This window comes from Scyliorhinus torazame, chromosome 2 (assembly GCF_047496885.1).
Source record: "Scyliorhinus torazame isolate Kashiwa2021f chromosome 2, sScyTor2.1, whole genome shotgun sequence".
Classification (NCBI taxonomy): Eukaryota; Metazoa; Chordata; class Chondrichthyes; order Carcharhiniformes; family Scyliorhinidae; genus Scyliorhinus; species Scyliorhinus torazame.
Window position 1 is genome coordinate 336,130,798 of NC_092708.1, and position 24,772 is coordinate 336,155,569.

General features: G+C 48.2%; 1 protein-coding gene across 2 annotated transcripts in view; it reads right to left on the reverse strand.

Moving 5' to 3' along the window:
* Positions 1-4,870: 4,870 nt before the first annotated feature.
* coa8 (cytochrome c oxidase assembly factor 8) overlaps positions 4,871-24,772 on the reverse strand; it is a 30,905-nt gene continuing 11,003 nt past the window's right edge. The window contains exons 4-7 of one of the 2 annotated variants that reach the window (XM_072490177.1): positions 23,756-23,795; positions 23,206-23,269; positions 5,794-5,884; positions 4,871-5,129 (exon numbers count right to left, since the gene is read on the reverse strand). In XM_072490177.1, coding sequence (XP_072346278.1) covers positions 5,027-5,129; positions 5,794-5,884; positions 23,206-23,269; positions 23,756-23,795 — 298 coding nt within the window. In that variant the 3' untranslated portion in view covers positions 4,871-5,026. The remainder of the gene's footprint in view (positions 5,130-5,793; positions 5,885-23,205; positions 23,270-23,755; positions 23,796-24,772) is intronic. The other variant, XM_072490184.1, reaches the window with a different exon arrangement.

Sequence of the window (24,772 nt, forward strand, 5' to 3'; positions counted from 1 at the left end):
AAAATATGCTGCAAAAATCCAAGCTCTTTCTTCCTTGGTGAAAATTTGAAGGTGTGACTCTCCCCCAACAACTCATTGGCGAAATCAAATTTTCTGAATTCTCAAGTTTCATAGAATCCCAATAGCGCAGATGGGGCATTCAGCCCATCGAGTCTGCACCGACCTACTGAAAGAGAACTCTACCTAGGCCTTCTCCACTACCCTAACCCCGCGCATTGATCACGTGCAACCCACTTAACTTGCACATCTTTGGGCTATGGGAGGAAACCAGAGCACCCAGAGGAAACAGAGCACCCACGCAAGACAGGGGGGAAAAGTGTGCAAACTCCATACGGTCGCCCAAGGCCGGAACCCAGTCCCTGGTGCTGTGAGGCAGCAATGCTAACCACTGTGCCACCCTATTGAAAGCAATATTCACAAAATCTATTGCTAATTATGGCTGTGATGGAATCTGTAGTTTCGAAGCTTGTATTTTTGAGATACTCAAAAATCGAAAAGGTTTGATCTGATTTGATTTATTGTCACATGTATTAGTATACAGTGAAAAGTATTGTTTCTTGCATGCTATACAGACAATGCATACCGTACATAGGGAAGGAAGGAGACTGCAGAATATAATGTTACAGTTATAGCAAGGTGTAGAAAAAAGATCAACTTAATACGAGGTAGGTCCATTCAAAAGTCTGATGGCAGTAGGGAAGAAGTTGTTCTTGAGTCGGTTGGTATGTGACCTCAAACTTTGGTACCTTTTTCCTGACTGAAGAAGGTAGAAGAGAGTATGTCGGGGTCCTTAATTATGCTGGCTGCCTTTCTGAGGCAAGGGAATTATAGATAAAGTCAAAGGATGGGAGGCTGGTTTGCGTGATGGACTGGGCGACATTCACAACCTTTTATAGTTTCCTGCGGTCTTGGGCAGAGCAGGCTCCATACCAAGCTGTGATACAATCAGAAAGAATGTTTTCTATGGTGCATTTGGTGAGCCAAATTTCCTTAGTCTTCTGAGAAAGTAGAGTCGTTGGTGGGCTTTCTTAACTATAGTGTCGGCATGGGGGGACCAGGACAGGCTGTTGGTGATCTGTACACCTAAAACTTGAAGCTCTCGACCCTTTCTACTTCATTCCCATTGATGTAGGCAGGGGCATGTTCTCTACTACGCTTCCTGAAGTCGCTGACAATCTCCTTCATTTTGTTGACATTGAGGGAGAGGTTATTGTCGTCGCACCACTTCACCAGATTCTCTATCTCATTCCTGTACTCTGTCTCATCATTGTTTGAAATCTGACCCACTACGGTGGTGTCATCAGCAAATTAGAAAATCGAGTTGGAGGGGGATTTGGCCACAGTCATAAGTGTATAAGGAGTATAGTAGGGGGCGTGGAGGAGGTGTTGTTGCCTATCTTTACTAATTGTGGCCTGTGGGTTAGAAAGGTCAGGATCCAGTCGCAGAGGGAGGAGCCAAGGCCAAGGACAATGAATTTGGAGATGAGTTTTGTAGGAATGATGGTGTCGAAGGCTGAGCTGTAATCGATAAATAGGAGTCTGACATAGGTGTCTTTGTTATCTAGGTGTTCCAGGGTAGAGTGCAGGGCCATGGAGATGACGTCTGCTGTGGACCTGTTGCAGTGGTAGGCGAACTGTAGTGGATCAAGGCAATCCGGGAGGCTGGAGCTGCTTCGTGCCATGACTAACCTTTCGAAGCACTTCATGATGATGGATGTCAGAGCCACTGGACGATAGTCATTAAGGCACGCTGCTGACTTTTTTTAGTGCAGGGATGATGGTCGTCTTCTTGAAACAGATAGGGACCTCAGATTGTTGTAAAGAGAGGTTGAAGGTGTCTGCGAATATCCCCGCCAGCTAATCCGCGCAAAACCGGAGTGCTCGCCCGGGTACCCCATCCGGGCCAGTGGCTTTCCATGGGTTGACCTTCGAGACGGCTGCTCTGACGTCTGCAGTGGTGATCTCAGATACAAGTTCATCCGCGGCTTCTGGGGTGAAGGGCTCGCTCTCGCTGACCTCTTGCTCAAAGCGGGCATAGAATGAGTTGAGCTCATCAGGGAGGGGTGCGTTGGAGCCGACGATTTTACATGCCTTCATCTAGTAGCCCGTTATGTCTTGCAGACCTTGTCATAGAAGGCGGGGATCCATGTGGGTGGCCTAAGACTCGAGCTTGGCATGTCGCACTCGTACTCATCGTAGACAGACTCGTACTGTCTTTTTGGCATCTTTGATGGATTTCTTTAGATCATATCTGGCTTTCTTGTAGAGGTCAGGGTCGCCTGACTTGAACGCCTCAGACCTAGACTTCAGCAAGCAGTGGATATCCCTGTTCATCCAGGGTTTCTGGTTGGGTAACACGCAGATTTGCTTCTTTGGCACACAGTCTTCTACACACTTACTAATGAAGTCAGTTACTGTCGTGGCGTACTCGTTCAGGCTGGTCGCAGAGTTTTTAAATACTGACCAGTCCACTGACTCTAAGCAGTCCCGTAGGAGATCATCCGATTCCTCAGACCAACAATGCACAACTTTCTATGACGGATTCTCCCGCTTCAGTTTTTGCTTTTAAGCCGGGAGCAGGAGCACAGCCTTGTGGTCAGATTTGCCAAAGTGTGGGCGGGCGATAGAGCCGTAGGCATGTTTGATATTTGTGTAGCAGTGGTCCAGGATGTTTGGGCCTCTGGTGGAACAGGTGACGTGTTGGTGGTAACTTGGTAGTACGCTCTTGAGCTTGGCTTGATTGAAGTCCCCAGCTACAATGAACAAGGCCTCGGGATATTTCGTTTCAAGGCTATTTGTGGTGGTGAATATTTCGTCCAGTGCGATTTTCACGTTCGCATGGGGTGGGATGTAAACAGCCGTCAGGATAACGGAGCTGAACTCTCACGGAAGGTAGATGGGGCGGCATTTTAGCGTCACGTATCCTAGGTCCAGAGAGCAGAAACTCGCCAGTGTTGCTACATCTAGGCACCAGGAGGTGTTAATTAGGAGGCAGACACTACCTCCCCTTGCCTTGGCTGAGGCCGCCGTACGGTCCATTCGGTGGATTGAGAAGCCCTCTGGTTGTAGGGCACGGTCCAGTGAAGCAGGAGTGAGCCATGTCTCCGTGAAACAGAGCACACAGCAGTCCCTTAGTTCTCTTTGAAAAGTGAGTCTGGCTTTAAGTTCATCTAGCTTGTTTTCTAGCGATTGGACATTAGCTAAGAGTAAGCTAGGCAGAGGGGCTTTGGGGTCGCGTTGTTTCACTCTCATCTGCAGGCCTGCACGTTTTCCACGCTTCCTGGAGTGACTGCTTCTTTTCGAGTCTGGGAAACTGAGAAGGGAAACTGGCCATCCGAGTTTCAAGGAAACTAAAATTGAAACTGAGATTGGAATCCAACATTTCCAGGGAGATTGAACCTGTTTGAAAGCATATAAAAAGGAACATGTGTATATATTAAAAAAACATAAAACATATAACAAGAACACAGATCAATCCAAGCTCTGCAGCAGATGAGGATTCCAATGGCACAGTATAAGCAGGTTGAAGAGAGGCTAGCCCCAGAAGCTGAGAATAAGCAAATAGATAGTTGCTGTAGCTGCTTCTGCTACTTTAAGATAACACTGGTAGATCTACAACATCCAGACCAAGTTGAGGAGATTCCACAGAGTGCCATTTTTGGTGGAGACTATGCCCATGGAACTCGGGTTGGCTGTGTGCTGCTATTGGCAGGAGTACGGCTAGCTTCTAGGAGAGGAGTTCAAATTCTTTGTGAGAAAGACAGAGTTTTGAAAGACTTTCTTGATTTAGATTGATGACCTATATGCTGAATGGACTGCTGAGCCAATTGGTAAAATTTGCCCGATTGTGTCTGCCATTTAATGTGCAATTTATAGTTTATAATCTACCACAATTTGCCTCTTAATTCAGGTTGATTATGGGTATTAGGTATGGGGGGTTAGCTAAGATAGTATTTAGTATTTGCTCTATTACATCATAAAAATTATTCTGTTTTAAACTGTGGAATCTGGAGGTTTTATTCTTTTAGTAAATAATTGGTGTTTCTCTTTTTTAAAGTTTACTGTAAGAAACTCCTTCCTCAGGTGAATTCTTATTTCACCTGAGGAAGGAGCAGTGCTCCGAAAGCTAGTGATTCGAAACAAACCTGTTGGACTTTAACCTGGTGTTGTAAGACTTCTTACTGAGCTCACCCCAGTCCAACGCCAGCATCACCACATCATGGCTTAAAGGTTACTGGTTACTGGACATCATAACATGGCAGAAAATTGATTTTCGCCCATTTTTTGTTAAAGAAGAATTTCTGGTTACTGTGTAATTCATTTAAGGGTTCCCACATGATAAAACTTATGTGATCACTTATCATACCATTGGAAGCTGTTGAACATACGTTCGAACAAGGAGCAGGATTGGCCATTCAGCTCTTGTGCCTGCTTCACCATTTATTAAGATCATGGCTGATCTGATAGTAAATCTGCATCCTGCCTAACTCCCCCCCCCCCTCCCCGATAACCTATCATCCCCTTGCTTACCAAGAATCTATCCAACCCTGCCTTTAAAAGATTCAAAGACTCTGCTTCCACCACCTTCTCTGGTAGTGTTCCAAAGACTCATAACCGTCTGAGTGAAAATGTTTCGCCACATCGCCATTTTAAATGGCCAACCCCTGATTTTTAAATAGTGACCCCTGGTTCCAGATTCTCCCACAAGAGGAAACATCCTCTCCACATCCACCCTGTCAAGACCCCTCAGGATCTTATATGTTTAAATTAAGTCACCCCTTACTCCTCTACTGGTCTGTAGTTTGTCACCTTCTGTCTCCCTTTTGAATAAATATAAAGGTTGAAACAAAAATATATACACAAGTCAAACTCAGAAAAGACATTATATTTTAATAACAGTTCTGTATATGATACATTTACTGTTCAATGCTAAAGTTAAAGCTTAACTTAAATAGCACGATGGCAAAATTAGATTCCAACTCTAAGCGTTTGAGTCCAAATAGACTGTTTACAGGATCCGGGATCTTCATCCTCTGACTTCCTTCCTCCATCTCAGTTTTCTCCAGGCACTCTGCAGCACTGCTCGACCCATTAACCACGTGATAGTAAAATTACGTTTGTACCATTCCCTGATTAAAAGAATATAGAAAAAAATACTCACTCATTAGACAACATTCATCATGTTACAATGTTATACCTAGTTTAGTCTGTGGAGTAATGCAATTTTGAACAATCCTTTCTGCCTTGCAGCACAAAATGTTTTTACTTATAACCTGCCGACAGTTAAAACGAAGAACTTTGAACAGAATCTCAAACTTTAAAATCTATTTTATTAGCCTCTGTTTATTTTCATATGATTATCGTTCACCTCACTACAATTTACTTTTGGTGGAACAAAAGAAATGGATTCCTGCATCCTGCCTAATTCCCCTCCACACCCAATAACCTATCATCCCCTTGCTTATCAATCCCTGGCCAGTCTTATCCTTTACTCAGGAATATAACACCACAATTCTACAGAAATGCTCTATTTAAGCCTGAGGCTGTCAGATGTATGGGGTAGGTCTCAATATTGATGGGGTACCTGTAGGTTGTGAAGATGGGTTATTTATTTATTTTTAATCACGATATGTACGTAGCTTTAATCACTGAATGACTGATTACAGTAACCTTATTCCTTGTTCCCTGGAATTACATTTTAATAGTCTATTACTCTCCCAATTTATTCTTATCCCTCTTCATAAACTCAATCCAGCAATTACACATTTAAAAATAATCAGTAGGTTTACTTACTTATTGTAGTTCACATGCTTTTTGTAGTTTGTGTCTAGGAATGACTTATAAAATTCAGCCATCTCTTCCGCACTCAAAGTGTTTTTTCTCCCTGAAAATTTAAAATGACCAATTAAATTCATAAGTACTATCCAGTGTGTAAGATTTCATGGTAAGCTGTATGAAACTTAACTGCCTCGATGAATAAAAAGCATCCCGCAGCCATTTAGCAATTAATAGGAGAACCGCACTCCAGTTATCATCTATTCTTCGCTGAACATTTTATTAAACACAAGCAAAGATATACAAAAAGATAACTGGTTCAATTCACACTATTCAATTTTTGTCTAATTAGTCAATTCATTAAAATCATTCTCAGCAGTCGCATTTCAAAGCTGCTGAGTTCTTACAATTTTCTTCTCACATTACTAATTATGAAGATAAGCTTTTGCTTATTTTTGTTAAGAAATGCTTTGAGACAGGTTTATTATTTGTAAGTGATCAAATCAGAAACACAATTATTTGAAAAAGATAAATATATAACCAGGGGCTGGTTTAGCACAGTGGGCTAAACAGCTGGCTTGTAAGGCAGAACAAGGCCAGCAGCGCGGGTTCAATTCCCGTACCGGCCTCCCCCAACAGGCGCCGGAATGTGGCAAATAGGGGCTTTTCACAGTAACTTCATTTAAGCCTACTTGTGACAATAAGCGCTTATTATTATTATTACATATATCATGTATAAGATTAGAGTGGATAGCTCCAGTTGCACAGCTGGCACAGGCATGATAAAACACAGGACACCGAGCCCCATTTCTGACTCCACGTTCTATCACACTGGTGCACTACAATGCAAATTAGAGATTTAAATATTGCTGGAAAATTAAACAGTTGTCTGTTCTGTAAAATTTATACTTAGGCTGAAGTGTCACAATGGGAAAATAATTATTTGGTAACTGCTAAATCTCAGGGACTGGATTCTCCATCGGCGGGATCCTCCACTTCGCTGGCAGCGCACTCACGCCCGCGGATTTCCCGATGGTGTGAGGGTGCCCATAATGGGAAACCCCATTGGCCAGCTGCCGGGACAGAGGATCCCACTGCCAGCGGGGGCATGCCGCACCAGAAAACGGGTGCGGCGAGATGGAGAATCGCGCCCCATGTATTTAACATTTTCAGCTTTATGAAAAATATTCCGAGTTAGTGACAATTCAATTTAAATGGTATACTACTATCCCCCCATCCCCATAGATCCTCTTAAAAAGGTAATCCATTTCAGTTCTTTGAGCCCTGGAGCTCCAATATACTATCCCATTGACGATAAAACAATCATTGGTGTCTGGAATTCCCAACTGATGCGCTAACATCACAAGTGCTGAGTAGAGACACAACATTATTCCACAGGGAGGAAGCGCAGAATATAATCACAGAGGATCACCCAAGGACACTCTTGCACACCTCCTAGTGGCTAGCTGCAGAATATCACTTGAAAAAGATTTGCCGGGTGGATTGCTGGTGGGAACTCAAGAAAGGAAATGGGATAACATAAAATTGTGGATGGTCAACTTTTCAATGTTATACAAAGTTACCAGTGCTTGTTACCAGAGAGCAAAACAATTCTTGGAATCGGAGTTAGTGCAGTCCAAACGCACATATATGAGCAAAATGGGTTACTGTATATCCAACCTCTTGTATTAGTAATACATATTAGTCCCCAACATATTTTCCACTAACAGTTGTTACTGACCAAGTTAGGCCCCAATGGTTATACCAGAAATGCATGAACTGGGTTTGCAATTGAACAATCTGCATGAATTAAAATAATCTGCATGTGACTGAAAAATATAACATTTACAAATGCGATAAGAAATAGATATGGAGGCAGCACGGTGGCGCAGTGATCAGTGCTGCAGCCTCACGGCGCCAAGGTCCCAGGTTTGATCCTGGCTCTGGGTCACTGTCCGTGTTTAGTTTGCATTCTCCCCGTGTTTGCATGGGTTTCGCTCCCACAACCCAAAAGATGTGCAGAGTAGGTGAATTGGCCATGCTAAATTGCCCCTTAATTGGAAAAAATGAATTGGGTACTCTAAATTTTTTTAAAAAAAGAAATAGATATGGATTCTTTGTCCATCAGTCACTCGGCCCAGACACTTATAGCACTTTACCCTTTGTGGTATCATTAGCAGTCACTTGGTAGTACAGAACCTAAAGATTGCTGAAAAAAAGTCATGCAGTCGAAGATTTTCATCTTGCACTCATCAGAACAGGTGCATCAATACCAAAATTACAAAGGGACAATAATTTATACTGCATGTGAAAAGCGGTGCTGATTGGTTGACAAATCGGTTCTGATTGGTCTAGACGTTGCCATGGTGAATGCACCAAGGAGCTATTATCCTCATGCTTCTGTTTATTCAAAAAAGATGCCGTGACTGGACATTATTTTTGTCTGCAGAGGACAGGACCATGCATATGAATATATGTCACTTCCAGCAAATATAAGTAAGCTAGAAAACGCAGGATTGTTCACAAAATTCTGCACAATCGTGGAATCACAAATTATGTTCTGAATTTTTTGAGTCATTCCATCAAAGCAGGTTTCTCATGGAAACAGACGAAAATATTAGTGAGAGCTGGCCCTAGATGGGATCTCATGGCAACACAATCTACTTGGACATACATAATTTAATTAATTTAATAGTGTCATTAAAGCAGAATTCAACTGCGTGAGCTGCTAAGCTCATAGGGTTAATTAATATAGATTCAGAGCATGGCGGCCTGTCTAGATTGCCATGATATCGTGATGAGGTGCAAATATCTGTGGCTTCCTTGAGCAGCACATTACTGAATATGCTTGCAATGTCAAACGTGCACACAGCCACTTCATTGTTGTCATGCTGCATTTTCACATGCAAGGCTTCAAAGGGCAACCTAGGCATACATATTTGAAAGTTGAACAAAGGAACTGGAATTGTCATCCTTCACAAGTGTGGCTATACTGACAAAATGCACACTGTTCTTAATGACCTGTCAAGATTCGTACCCACCACGCATGACCACACAGCTCTGCTCAAAAGCAAATTATGAAAACTTTTGGTAGACTTTCCTGGGTAATGAGTTGCCTTGTGGTGTATATATAGGATTTGTTTTCATTCTTAACTATGCCCATATATGTACAGACTGTCCAAGACACACAAAAATAATGTCCCATTATGCCCTACCTTATCTATGACTGGTTCTGCACAACATGAATTGTCCAATGGTTGAGTGAGTTGCTACCAGCTCTGAATGAGTATTCCACAAACACGTTGAAGGGTTCCTTCACTTTCGCAAAAGCTATTCATGACCTGCATATCGACACATCATAACTAGCTGTGTATCGCGCATACTATGGACCTTGACAATATTCCGGCAATAATACTGAAGACTTGTGCTTCAAAACTTGCCATTCCCCTAGCCAAGGTATAACATTGGCATCTACCTAGCAATATGGAACATTGCCCAGGTACATCCTGTATGCAAGAAACAGAACAAATCCAACCTGGCCAATTATCATCTCATCAGTCTACTCTCAACCATCAGTAAAGTGATGGAAGGGATCATCAATAGCACTATCAAACTGCATTTGCTTGGCAATAACCTGCTCACTGATGCTCAGTTTGGGTTCCGCCAGGATCCCTCAGTTCCTGACGTCATTACAGCCTTGGTTCAAACATGGACAAAACAGCTGAATTGCAGAGGTGAGGTAAGTGTGACTGCCCTCAACATTCTCGATTGAGGATGGCATCAAGGAGCAAAACTGGAGTCAATGGGAATCAGGGGGGAAACCCTCTGCTGGTTGGATCACACCTGGCACAAAGGAAGATAATTGTGTTGTTGGGGGTCAATCACCTCAGTTCCATGACTCCCTCAGGGCAGGTTCCTAGGCCCAGCCGCTTCATCAATGACCTTCCTTACATCATAAGGATGTTCACTGATGACTGCACAATGTTCAGCACCATATGCGACACCTCAAATACTGAAGCAGTCCATGGCCAAATGTAACAAGACCTGGAAAATATTCAGGCTTGGGCTGACAGTGGAAAGTAGCATTTGCCCCACAAGTGCCAGGTAATGACCATCTTCAACAAGGGAGAATCTAACCAACATCCTTTGACATTCAATGGCATTACCAAAGCTCAATCCTCCACCAGCAAAATCCTGGGGGTTCCCTTTTTAAAAAAATATTGTTGTTCAAATTTTTTACATATTTTCAACAACCCCCCCCCTTACAGAAATAAGAAAAAACAAAGAACACATAAATAAACATCTTATAGCTATGTCACGTATTCCCCCAATATACAAGCCCCCCATCAAACGATAATAAACACAGTAGTAAACACAAAGTACCCCTCCCCGGGTAGCTGCTGCTGCTGACCACCTCTTAACGCTCCGCTAGAAAGTCTAGGAACGGTTGCCACTGCCTGAAGAACCCTTGCACAGGTCCTCTTAAGGCACATTTTACCCTTTCCAATTTAATGAACCCTGCCATGTCGCTGATCCAGGCTTCCACGCTTGGGGGCCTCGCATCCTTCCATGTAGCAGAATCCTCCGCCGGGTTACCAGGGACGCAAAGGCCAGAATACCGGCCTCTTTCGCCTCCTGCACTCCCGGTTCGTCCGATACCCCAAATAGTGCGAGCCCCCAGCTCGGCTTAACCCGGGTGTTTACCACCTTAGACACCGTCCTCGCAACGCCCCTCCAGAACCCATCCAGTGCTGGGCACGCCCAGAACATGTGGGCATGATTTGCTGGGCTCCCCGAACACCTCGCACACCTGTCCTCCACTCCAAAAAACCGGCTCAGCCTTGCCCCAGTCATGTGTGCCCTGTGCAGAACCTTAAATTGTATCAGGCTAAGCCTGGCGCAAGAGGAAGAATTTACCCTACCCAGGGCGTCCGCCCACGTACCCTCGTCTATCTCCTCCCCCAGCTCCGCCTCCCATTTACCATTCAACTCCTCTACCGAGGCCTCCTCCTCCTCCTGCATCTCCTGGTAGATCGCCGAGACCTTGCCTTCTCCAACCCACACCCCCGAGAGCACCCTATCCTGGATCCTACGTGCTGGCAGCAGCAGAAATTCCCCCACCTGCCGTCTTACAAACGCCCTTACCTGCATGTACCTGAAGGCATTTCCAGGGGGGAGCCCGAATTTTTCCTCCAACGCCCCAAGGCTCGCAAACGTCCCATCTATAAACAGGTCCCCCATCCTTCTAATACCTGCCCTGTGCCAGCTCAGGAACCCCCCATCCATTCTCCCCGGGACAAACCAATGGTTCTCTCGGATCGGGGACCACACCGAAGCCTCTGCCTCCCCCCTGTGGCGTCTCCACTGCCCCCAAATTTTGAGGGTCGCCGCCACCACTGGACTCGTGGTGTGCCTTGTCGGCGGGAGCGGCAGCAATGCCGTCACTAGCGCTCTCAGGCTCGTGCCCACACATGAAGCCATCTCCAGCCTCTTCCACGCCGCCCTCTCCCCCTCCATTACCCACTTGCGTATCATCGCCACATTGGCAGCCCAGTAGTACCCACACAGATTAGGCAACACTAGCCCTCCTCTGTCCCTGCTCAGTTCCAGAAACACCCTTCTCACCCTCGGGGTCTTTTTCACCCACACAAATCCCATGATGCTCCTGCTGACCCGTTTAAAAAAGGCCTTAGCAATCAGGATTGGGAGGCACTTGAATATAAAAAGGAATCTCGGGAGCACCGTCATCTTCACCGACTGTACCCTACCCGCCAGGGAGAGTGGCAGCATATCCCACCTTTTAAACTCCCCCTCCATCTGCTCCACCAGCCTCGTCAAGTTGAGCTTGTGTAGGGGCCCCCAGCTCCTGGCCACCTGGATCCCTAGGTACCAAAAACTCCTTTCCGCCCTCTTCAGTGGAAGTTCGTCTATCCCCCTTCCCTGGTCCCCTGGGTGTATCATGAATAGCTCACTCTTCCCTGTGTTGAGCTTATACCCGGAAAAGTCTCCAAACTCCCTGAGGATCCGCATCACCTCCGGCAGCATCCCCCCCACCGGGTCTGCCACATACAGTAACAGGTCGTCTGCAGACAGCGATACCCGGTGTGTCCCGTGTCCCGTCCCCCCCCCCCCGCACCAGCCCCCTCCAATTCCTGGACTCCCTCAAAGCCATCGCCAAAGGTTCAATTGCCAAAGCAAATAGCAGGGGGGATAGGGGGCACCCCTGCCTCGTCCCCCGGTACAGACAAAAGTATTCCGACCTCCTCAGATTTGTGGCCACACTCGCCACCGAACCCCTCCCTGAACCCGAACCTCCTCAACACTTCCCGCAGGTACCCCCACTCCACCCTATCGAAGGCCTTCTCCGCATCAATAGCCGCCACTATCTCTGCTTCCCCCTCCACTGCAGGCATCATGATTACATTTAGGAGCCTCCGCACATTGGTGTTTAGCTGCCTTCCCTTCACGAAACCCGTCTGGTCCTCGTGGATCACCCCCGGAACACAGTCCTCAATTCTGGTAGCCAACACCTTCGTTAACAGCTTCGCATCCACGTTGAGGAGCGAGATTGGCCTATACGACCCACACTGTAAAGAGTCCTTGTCCCGCTTCAAGATCAATGAGATCAGAGCCCTGGACATCGTCGGGGGTAGGGCCCCCCTCCCTCGCCTCATTGAAAGTCCTCATTAGTAGTGGGCCCAACAGGTCCAGATACTTCCTGTAAAATTCCACCGGGAACCCATCTGGCCCCGGTGCCTTCCCCGCCTGCATACTCCCCAGCCACTTAGTCAGCTCCTCCAGCCCTACCGCCCCAAGCCCCGCCACCTGCCCCTCCTCTACCCTCGGGAACCTCAGCCGGTCTAGAAAACGACGCATCCCCCCCCTCCTCCGTCGGGGGCTCAGACCCATACAGCCACTCATAGAAGTTTCTAAATACCCCATTTATTCCCACCGCACTCCGCACCGTGTTCCCCCCTTTATCCCTAACTCCCCCAATCTCCCTTGCCGCCTCCCACTTCCGAAGCTGGTGCGCCAGCATCCGGCTAGCCTTCTCCCCGTATTCATACACCGCCCCTTGTACCTTCCTCCACTGCACCTCCGCCTTCTTGGTAGTCAACAGGTCGAACTCGACCTGGAGGCTTTGTCGCTCCTTGAGTAGTCCCTCCTCGGGGACCTCTGCATACCTCCTATCTACCCTTAAAATCTTCCCCACCAACCTCTCCCTCTCTCTCCTCTCCTTCCCCTCCTTGTGGGCCCTAGTGGAGATTAGCTCTCCCCTAATCACCGCCTTCAGCGCCTCCCAGACCACCCTACCTGCACCTCCCCATTATCGTTCACCTCTAGGTATCTTTCAATGCACCCCCGGATCCGCCCGCTCACCTCCTCATCCGCCAGCAAACCCACCTCTAGGCGCCACAGCGGGCGGCCTCCCTCTCCTCCCCTAGCTCGAGCTCCACCCAGTGCGGGGCATGGTCTGAGATGGCTATGGCCGAATACTCCGTGTCCTCCACCCTCGGGATCAGCGCCCTGCTCAAAACGAAGAAGTCAATCCGGGAGTAGGCTTTATGGACGTGGGAAAAGAAAGAGAATTCCCTGGCACCCGGCCTAACAAACCTCCATGGGTCCACTCCTCCCATCTGGTCCATAAACCCCCTCAACACCTTGGCCGCCGCCGGCCTCTTACCCGTCTTGGATCTAGAGCGGTCAAATGCTGGATCCAGTACCGTATTAAAGCCCCCTCCCCCCATTATCAAGCTCCCTGCCTCCAGGTCCGGAATCCGGCCCAACATGCGCCGCAAAAATCCGGCATTGTCCCAATTCAGGGCATACACATTCACCACAACCACCCGCACACCCTGCAGCTTACCGCTCACAATCACGTACCTACCTCCAATGTCTGCCACGATGCTCAGCGCCTCAAACGACACCCGCTTCCCCACCAAAATCGCCACCCCTCGATTCTTTGCGTCAACCCCGAGTGGAAAACCTGCCCTACCCACCCCTTTCTCAGCCTAACCTGGTCTGCTACCCTCAAATGCGTCTCCTGGAGCATGACCACATCTGCCTTCAGTACCTTCAGGTGCGCGAACACAGGGGCCCGTTCAGGCCTCTCACATTCTAAGTTATCAGCCGGATCAGGGGGCTCCCGTCCCCCCTCGCCGATTAGCCATCTCCCTTTCTAGGCCAGCTGCGTGCCCGCGCCTGCCGCACTCTCCGTTCCCCCCAGCGGCAGACCCCCGCCCCGACTCTTCAGGCTCCAGCTCCCCTTTGGCCAATGCAGCAGCACCCCCCCCCCCCAGCTAGGTCCCCCCCTAGCTGTGTTGCTCCCCCCATAGCACTCCCGTAAGTCAGCTGACTCCTGCTGACCCCGGCCGCTCCCGCCATGCCATCGACCACCCCAGTGTGAGAATCTTTCCCCCCCACCCCCACCCCCCTCCTGTCCATCAGTGGGCGCTCCTCTCCAGCACCACCCCTCCCCCTGACCCCACCCCCTTCCTTCCCTAGCGCGGGAGGAAAAACCCGCGCTTTCCAGCAAGCCGGCCCCGCCCCCTCAGGCACAGCTCCCTTTCTCGGCCTGATCCCAGCTCCCCCACCTTGGGCCTCCCCTCCCCCCCAATGGGGCCCCCTCTTCCAACCACCGACGCCCACACTCTCACCAAACCCCCACTACAAACCATTTCACCCTACCTCACCCAGCACCCAAAAAGAAAACAGTACCAAACAGAACAGAACATTCCCCCAAAACACAACAATCACATCAATCCCCTCTCGACATCCCCTCGCAACTGACCCTCAATCCGAGTCCAACTTTTCGGCCTGGATAAAGGTCCACACCTCCTCCAGCGTCTCGAAGTAGTGGTGGCGGTCCTTCAAAGTGACCCACAGTCGCGCCGGCTGCAACATTCCAAATTTCACCCCCTACCGATGCAGAGCCGCCTTAGCCCGATTATACCCGGCCTTCTTCTTGGCCACATCAGTGCTCCAGTCCTGGTATATCCAGACCTCTGCGTTCTCCCACCTGCTGCTCCGCTCCTTCTTTGCCCACCTTAGGACACACTCCCTGTCCACGATGCGGTGGATCGCCCGCAGCAGCTCGTTGGGCTTGGGCCTCCTCGCCAGGACTCAGTGGGCCCCCTCCAGCTCCAGGGGCCCTGGGAAGGCCCCCGCGCCCATCAACGTGTTCAGTATCGTGACCACGTATGCTCCAACATCCGACCCCTCCACTCCCTCCGGGAGACCCAGAATCCGCAGGTTCTTCCTCATCGACCGGTTCTCCATGTCCTCGAACTTCTCCTGCCATTTCCTATGCATCGCCTCGTGCGCCCCTACCTTCACCACCAGGCCCAAGAGCTCGTCCTCGTTCTCCGAGGCCTTTTGCCGCACCTCCCGGATTGCCGCCCCTTGGGCCTTCTGGGTCTCGAGCAGCTTGTCTATTGAAGCCTTCATCGGCTCCAACAGCTCTGCCTTCAATTCCGTGAAGCAGCGTTGGAGAAACTCCTGCTGTTCCTGCGACCACTGCGCCCACGCTGCCTGGTCTCCACCCGCCACCATCTTTTCCTCCCTCGCACCTTTCGCTGCTCCAAAACTACTTTTTTCACCGCTCGACTCCTGGTCCAATCCATACAGTGCCGGGGAAATGTTACCATCACCTTCCCACACTGGGAACCGTCGAACAAATGCCGCTGGGGGCCCTAAAAAGAGCCCAAAAGTCTGTTTCTGTCGGGAGCTGCCGAACGTGCGACTTAGCTCCGCATAGCCGCAAAAGTCTCCTGGGGGTTCCCATTGACCAGAAACTGAACAGGACTAACCATATAAAGACTCTGGTTACATAAGAAGATCAGAGGTTGGGAATCCTATGGCATGTAACTCCTTTCCTGGCTCCCCCAAAGCCTGTCCACCATCTAGAACACATAAGTCAGGAGTGTGATGGAATACTCTCCACTTGCCTGGATAAGTGCAGCTCCAACAACACTCAAGAAGCTCAACACCATCCAGGACAAAGCAGCCCGCATGATTGGTACCCCTTCCACAAACATTCAAACCCTCCACCACCAACGAACAGTGGCAGCAGTGTGTACCACCTTTGTCTTGTCAGCAAAATTAGTAACCATATCTTCAGTTCTTTCATCCAAGTCGTTTATGTAAATTGTAAAAAGTTGAGGCACCAAAACTGATCCCTGTGGCACACCACTCTTCAAATCCTGCCAACCAGAAAAAGATCCATTTATGACAAATCTATCTATGCTAATATGTTACCCCCTACAACATGAGCTCTTATTTTTCAATGCAAAAACTCACCAAGGCTCCTTAGGCAGCACCTTCCAAACCCATGACTGCTACCGTCGAGAAGGACATGGGCAACAGATACCTGGAGGTTCCCCTCCAAGCCACTCACCATCTTAACTTGGAAATATATTGCCGTTCCATTACTGTCACTGGGTCAAAATCCTGGAACTCTGTCCCTAACAGCACTGTTGGTGTACCTACACCTCAAGGACTGAAGCAGCAGAAGAAGACAGCTCACACTATGTTTTTTAAAATAAATTTAAGAGTACCCAATTCATTTTTTCCAATTAAGGGGCAATTTAGTGTGGTCAATCCACCTCGCCTGCAGATCTTTGGGTTGTGGTGGCGAAACCCACGCAAACAAGGAGAGAATGTGCAAACTCCACACGGACAATGACCCAGAGCCGGGATCGAACCTGGGACCTCGGCGCTGTGAGACAGCAGTGCTACTCACTGCGTCACCATGCTGCCCAACAGCTCACCACTATAAGAGTCCTTCCTGTTTATTTCTTTTGTTCCCATTTTATTTTATTATTTTTGGTTCGTGGACCCATATTTGGAATTTGCCTTTAAGCAAAGGACTTAGGCTGAAGCAGCCTGCTTGGTCAGGACATTGTGTTCCTAGGTTTTATATTTTGGAGAGGAGAAACAGACTCATCGGCGCCAGGTGAATCTTAGGAACCAGCTTTGGAGGAAGTTGGTTTGATTAGTTGACTGGCAATTGATGTTCTGCCTGACAACAGTCAGTGACTGGTTCCAGCGTGATGCTCTTTGAGAGAACTGGGCAGAAGTGTTTAGATCTTGGAAGTGAAAGGGACAGTCTCTCTCTCTCGCTGCTGAAGTAAAGAACAGCTTTAGTGTCCTAAAAACCAGTGAATGTCTGGCACATCTATGCTGTAAATTTTAACTAATCCCGAGTCTAGAGAGAAAGTAGACAAACATGCCAGAGAAAAACCATATGAAGCCTAGAAGGAAGAAATACCGGAATGAAAGCTTGAACTTCAGAAAGGCATTAACTGGAAGCCATCCTAGTGAATTAAAGATTCTTTATCCTTTTATTTTAATTAATATTTTCTTAACCTCTTGAGGGGCAACACGGTGCCACAGTGGTTAGCATTGCTGCCTCACGGTGTCAAGATCCCAGGTTCGATCCCGACTCTGGATCACTGTCTGTGTGGAGTTTGCACATTCTCCCCATGTTTGCGTGGGTTTCACCCCCACAACTCAAAATGTGCAGGGTAGGTGGATTAGCCACGCTAAATTGCCCCTTAATTGGAAAAATTGAATTGGGTACACTAAATTTATTTTTTTTAAATATTTTCTTAATCTCTCAATCAGCCTTTCCCCTCTGTATTTTGAGTGTGTGTGTGTGTGTATATATCAAGAGTGGGGATAGTTAGAAAGGGGGGTTGGAAAGGGGGTATTAGATACTCAGTTACATTTTTCTGCCAGTTTAATTATAATACTGTACATAATAAAAGGTTACTTGTGCTAAGGTACAAATCTGGTGACTGCAGTTTATTGTAGCCATGGACTTCAGGTATTTTAATTTTTTTTTAATGTTAAAGTAGCCAATTCTTTTTTTTTCCCAATTAGGGGGCAATTTAGCCTGGCCAATCCACCTCCCCTCAACTTCTTGGGTTGTGGGGGTGAGACCCACGCAGACACAGGGAGAATATGCAAACTCCACACGGACAGTGACCCGGGGCCATGAGGCAGCGGTGCTAACCACTAGGGCCTCAGGTATTTTAAAATAACATCTAATTTCACTTGCATTGCGGTTCCGGGTCAAGTGGGGCTGGAATTGACCACGCACTAGCCCAGGGCGTTGTGACACCCACCAACTCCTCAAGGGCAATAGTTGGGAGAGGGGACCGAAACTGGGTGAGGGGTTTTCTCAGGGGTTTTCGCGACATACTGCGCATGGCCGCTGGAGCCGTGCACACGTGCGGACTCCGAACCGGAAGTGCGGGGGCCTGTATCCGCAGCTAAAGCTATGAGATTTACTCCGGGTCCCTGCTAGACCCCGGCAGAGCATTGAATTAGTTCAACTTTTTAATAGAATTTCGGGAGTAAAACTCCACAGTTTTTACGCCGGAATGGGGACATAGTCTCATTTTGGGAGAATCCAGCCCCTAGACTCTAAAGGCATCAAGGGGAATGGGGAGAGCGTGGGAGAATGGCTTAGAGATGGAAGGGTTTAGAGAGAGAGGATCAGCATGATCATGTTGAATGACGGAGAAGGTTCGAAGGGCCAAATGGTCGACTTCAGGGATTGTATAAGGCGGACCCAGTGGGAGAAGAGGGGGACATGAGACAGTTTTTGGATGAGCTGGAGTTTTCTCAGCTGGAGGAAATAAAGAGGCAGGCACTGGAGGAGCCCCTGGGGTGAAGTAGGTGCTAGATAATATTAGGAGTATGAAGTTGGGGATGGCGCCAGGGCCGGATGGATATCCAGTGAAATTTTATAAGGAGTTCGCATCGTTTGGGGGCGTTTAATGAGGCGTTGGAGAAGGGGGAGCTGCCGGAGATGGTGACGCAGGCAGTGATTACATTAATCCCCCAAAAAGGGGAAAGACCCAGTGGAATGTGGGTTGCATAGGCGCATATTACTGTTGAATACTGATGTGAAAGTACTGGATAAGTTGTTGGCGGGAAGTATATAGTCATGAATCCATCGGGAGCCCTGGTACCAGTGGTGTCCATAGACGCGGAGAAGGCATTCGAACATGTGGAGTGGCGGTGCGTGTTTGAGGTTCTGGGACGGTTTGAGTTTGGGCCGAGGTTTGTGGCATAGGTGCGCTTGCTATATGTGGCACCAAGAGCGAGTTTGCGGACGAATGATATGAGCTCACAGAGCTTCGAACTACATAAGGGAACAAGGCAGGGGTGCCCGCCATAATCCCCTCTAAATTGGCAATCCCCGCTGTTATTGTTTGCGCTGGCCATAGAGCCGTTGACGATGGCTCTTCGGGGGTCGGCGGAGTGGCAGGAGATTATGAGGAGACAGAGGGAGCTTTGGGCGTAGCTCTTTGCCAATGACCTAGTGTTGTATGTTTCGGACCCGCTGGGGAGTATGGGAAGGATCACGGGCCTGCTGGGGAGGTTTGGGGAGTTCTCGGGGTATAAGCTGAATGTTGGGAAATGCAAAGTGTTCCCGGTGGATGCGTTGGGACGGTGAGCCAATTTAGGGGGGGATTCCATTTAAGGTGGCTAGGGATAGGTTTAGGTATTTGGGGATTCAGGTAGCAAGGGAATGGACGATGCTCCGCAAGTGGAACTTAACGAAGCTGGTGGAGGCGGCCAGGGGGGATCTTAGGAGGTGGGATGCATTGCAATTGATTTTAGCAGGGAGGGTTCAAGTGGTAAAGATGAATCTTCTGCCAAGGTTCCTGTTTATTTTTCAGACACTCCCGATCTTTATATCGAAGGCCTTTTTCCGGAAGCTGGACACGATTATTTCGGACTTTGTATGGGCAGGGAAGGTGTCATGGGTTAGGAGGACACTGCTACAGGGGCAGAGGCAGCAAGGGGGGGTTGGCATTGCCGAACCTGCTTCATTTATATTGGGCGAATGTGGAAAAGGTGTGGCGATGGTGAAATAGAGAGGGAATAGAATGGGTTAGGATGGAGGAAGAATCCTGTAAGGGGTCCAGCTTAAGGGCTATGGTGACAGCAGTGTTGCCAATGGCGCCGAGTAGGTATTCAGGAAGCCCGGTGGTGCAGTCCACAGTGAAGATTTGGAACCAGTTGAGGAGGCATTTTAGGATGGAGTGAATGTAGTGTTAACGCCGTTGTGTGAAAATCATGGTTTTGAGCCTGGGGGGGTTGGATAGCATACAGGAGGTGGAGGGAAGTGGGGCTGGTCAAGGTGAGGAATTTGTATTTGGAGGAAGGGTTTGCCAGTCTGGAGGAACTTCGAAAGAGGGTAGAGCTCCTGAGAAGGAGTGAGTTCAGGTACCTGCAGGTAAGCGACCTCGCGCGAAAGGTTTGGGAGGAGTTCCCTAGGTTTTCGGGATACACCCTGCTGGAGCGACTGCTACTTCCAAATGTGGAAGGGGAGGGTAGAATTGGAGATATATATAGGTGGCTGGGAGAGCAGGGAGGTGAGCGGGTGGTGAAGATTAAGGTAAACTGGGAAAGGGAGCTGGGAGGAGAGATCAATTGGGGAGTATAGAATGAGGCACTGCGTAGGGTAAACGCGACCTCCTCATGCGCAAAGATGAGCCTTGTACAGTTGAAATTTGTACACAGGGTACATATGACTCGGGCAAGAATGAGTGGGTTCTTTCAGAGGGTGGCAGCTGAGTGTGAGAGGTGTGGGCAGCGGCCAGTGAATCACACGCACATGTTCTGGGGTTGTGAGATTCTAGGTGGGTGTGTTTGTGGTCCTAGCAAGCATAATGGGGGAGGAGGTGGACCCGGATCCTTTGGTGGCGATATTTGGGGTTTTGGAAAAGCCGGAGCTCATGGAGAGGAGGAAGGCCAATGTTGTGGCCTTCGCCTCTCTGATTGCCCGGCAACGAATCTTACTGGAGTGGCGGTCAGCACTGCCACCGGGGGTAGCGGCCTGGTTGGGTGACCTGTACGACTTCCTGCGGCTGGAGAAGATAAAGTATGAGCTAAGGGAGCTCAGCAGAGAGGTTTGAGACAAGCTGGAGGATGTTCGTGACCGTGTTTGAGGAGTTGTTTGTCGCGGGAGGGGGGAGTGAAAAAGGGAGAAAAATTGTACAAACTGTACAGTTGACTGTTGGAAGCATATTTCCCAGGGTGTTTATGTGCTGTAACTTTTTTGATACACATTTGTAAAATATATTTTTTTGAAATGTCTGCAATATACCTCTATTGATCTCTATCTATCTATCCCTTAAGCACATCTGCCAATTCACTCTACCTAGCTCTGCTTTCATGCCCTCATAATTGTCCTTATTTAAGTTTAAAACACTAGTCTTGGACGTACTCTTCTCTTGCTCAAACTGAATGTAAAATTCAGTCATATTATGATCTATGCTACCTAAGAATGTCTTCACTGAGGTTATCAATTAATCCTATCTCGTTGCACAATATGAGGTCTAGTAAGCCTGCCTTCTGCTTCACTGTACTGTCTGAACTGAATTTATAAAAAACTGAACAGGAGCACTGGGACTGCGGCGCTGAGGACCCGGGTTCGAATCCCGGCGCTGGGTCACTGTCTGTGTGGAGTTTGCACATTCTCCCCATGTCTGCGTGGGTTTCACCCCCACAACCCAAAGATGTGCAGGTTAGGTGGATTGGCCAAACTAAAATTGCCCCTTAATTAGAAAAAAAACGAATTGGGTAAAAAAAAAACTGAACAGGAACTACAGTAACCAGGTTACGCCAGTTAGCTAATTAAACATTCAGCTCCCACAGCTGAGAGTGCGTTTACCCTGTCTAAACTGCTGGAAATATAAAACTTTAGCTTGCTTACACAGTACTTTCCAATTACTGCTAAATACAGGCTAAGTTAGCTATAAGAGCAAAATCTAAGTACAAGATTAGCACTTTAAACTCCCCCACTTATAAAACTCCAAGCTTGCACCCAGCTTTCTTACTGCACTCTTGTTTTGACCGTACACAACCAAATTGCAAAAGCTTGCAGGATTCAGAACATAATGTCTAACATTAGATGTGATCCCGCAATTGGACAGCATTTGCTGAACAATTGTGAGTGTGTAATTATAGGGCAGCACGGTAGCATGAGCAGCATGGTAACACAATGGTTAGCACTGTGGCTTCACAGCACCAGGGTACCAGGTTCGATTCCCAGCTGGATTACTGTCTGTGCGAGTCTGCACGTTCTCCCAGTGTCTGCGTGGGTATCCTCCAGGTGCTCCGTTTTCCTCCCACAAGTCCAGAAAGATGTGCTGTTAGGTAGTTTGGACATTCTGAATTCTCCCTCCGAGTACCCGAACAGGCGCCGGAATGTGGCGACTTGGGGTTTTTCACAGTAACTTCATTGCAATGTAAGCGTACTTGGGACAATAAAGATTATTATTATTATGAACAACCAGTTTAAGATTATCAGTTGGGCCAATAATGTTGCTCACTTATGCTTGCTGGAAGCTCAGAGTCATAAGTAGGGACCTGCCTCTGCAGGCAAAAAGAATGGGGGCGATTCTCCAATATTGGGCCCAAGTGTTCGCGCCGTCGTGAACACCGTTGCGTTTCACGACGGCGCAAACCTGGCCCGGGTGCGACAGATTCTGGCCCCCAGAGTGGGCCAGCACAGCGCTGGAGTGGTTCACGCTGCTCCAGCCTCCTTATGCGGCGGCAAATGGGCGTCACGCCAACCCACGCATGCGCAGTTGGGCCGCACCAACCTGCGCATGCGCGGGGGACTTATTTAGCGCGCCGGCCCCGACCAACATGGGGTCGGTGTTCAGGGGCCAGCCGCACCAGGAAGTAGGCCCGAGGGGGGGGGGGGGGGGGGAGAGAGGCCGGCCCGCCGATCGGTGAGCCCCGATTGCGGGCCAGACCCCATCCCCGGTGACGGAGCCCACCTTCTCCCCGCCCCCCACAGGCCAACCCCCAACCGTTACCGCAGAGTTCCCGCCGGCAGCGACCAGGGGTGAATGGCGTCGGCGGGACTCTGTCGTATCGGCGTGGCCGCTCGGCCCATGCAGGCCGAAGAATCGGCGGGGCCGCAGCGCGCCAAACGCGCCGGCGCAAATAGCGCCGATTCTCCGCACCTCGGAGAATTGCGCGCTGGCGTCGTGGTGCGGTTGCGGCGATTCTCCGGCGCGGGGTTCGGAGAATCGCCCCCAATATGTTCAGACATTGCACCTCTTACAAAAGCATGGATGGCAATAGCTCCCTGGTGTATTCACCTTGGCAATGTCTTGACCAATCAGAGCTGACTTGATAACCAATTTTACCCTTTTTCTCAATCAGTATAAACTATTGTTACCATTTGGCACTCCTGTATCTATCCTGGTGAGTGCAAAATAAAAAGCTTTGACAGAATGTCTCTTTTTTAGCAACACTAATATAACTAAGTTTGATGCCACCCTCTTCCTTCACAGTAGAAGTTCTACATACGGGTGGAGTATTTTACAATTGGACCACATGTTTTAAAAACTTTAAAGGTACCCAATTGAAATAAAAAAAGAATAGTTTCCTCACCTTCTTCATCTCTTAATCCTATTCCTTTTGCCTTTAAACGGGTGTGTATGAACATCTCTTTCTCCTGGAAAGTAATGAGCAACAAGTAACACAATGCAGACAGCCATTTAGCCTAAACTTTTAGGATTCCATCCAATTTTGAATTTAACATTGACATCCCTCAGAATTACTTGCAGGTCAGAAGTAAAATATTTACTGCTGAAGGCTGAAGAATCTTGACCTATGTTGTCAAGATTCTAGGTCCGAGTCAAAGCATGAGCCTGAAAAATTCTGCAACGAAAAAAAACACAAGCGAGGGAAACGTAACTGTGGGAGCCTGAAACTTGGAAGATGGGTGATATTAGATATGATGTCCTGAGAGGCATGATTGATCCCATTATTGTGCTAGAAGACAAGTGTAGGTCTGGTATCTTATTGGTTCCTATCAGGGTAAACCAATCAATATGAATCAGATTCCAGAGTCTATACTTCAATAATGAATTGCCAAAGATTCTTTTTGAGAGGTAAGACTACTGCGAGTGTTCAACATCAGAGCACTAGGATGACTTACATTCTGATTGTTTAAGCTCCTCTCTCCTTGTATGAGGTACCTGGTAATAAAACAGACATTAATTTGAAAGGCAAAAAGGAATCTTTCTTTCCATTGTCATAGAATTATAGAATGGATATAGAAGGAAGCCATTCGACCCGTCAGGTTTGTGCTGGCTTGCTGAAAGAGCAATCCAGCTAGCCTCACAACCTACTCCCTTTCCATGGGCCCTGCAAACGTTCCTTCTTCAGGTGCCCATGAAATTTCATTTTGAAAGCAACAGTCAAATCTGTTCCTTCCACCCCCACAGTCTCAGATAGTGCTTTCGAGACTCTACCACTCAGCGTAAAAAACTTTGTCCCTCATGTTCCCTTTGGTTCTTTAGTCAATTCTCTTAGAATGTATCATCTTATTTATGATCCTCCCACCAATGCAGTTTCTTTCAATTTATTCTGCCTTGATCAAATCTCCTATCAACCTTCTCTTACCAAAGGAGAAGAGCCCCAGTTTCTTTATGCCCTTAGCTAAGTCCGTCAACCCTGGGAACATTCTAGTAAATGTCTTCTGCATTGTCTCTAATGCCTTCACATCCTGCCTTCATATCCTTCCTAAAGTGCAGTGCCCAGAATTCTACACAATACTCCAGTTCTGGCCGAACCATTGTTTATAAATGTTCTCAAAACTTTTGCTTTTGTAGTCTATTCCTCCATTTATAAAGCCCAGGATGCTGCATGATCTTTTAAATTGCTTTCTCAATTTGCCCTGCAGTGATTTATGCACGTGCCTCAAGGTGTCTCTGGCTGCGATCCAATAGCCTCGCTGCACCTGAAAACAGCTTGCCATGGCCATAGAAGCCAGGAGAGCCCATGCCCCGGACCTACCCAACTTGCAACGTCTCGTGAGATCTAACACGATCTCGCAAGATGTTGTGATCTAAATACCGCCCACGACTTCCGGTTGCGGCAAGGTTGAGCTAGCCGCACGTTTCGGCGGCTCCAGCTCCGACGGACCTTCGGGCTCTTTTAAGAGCCCCAACGG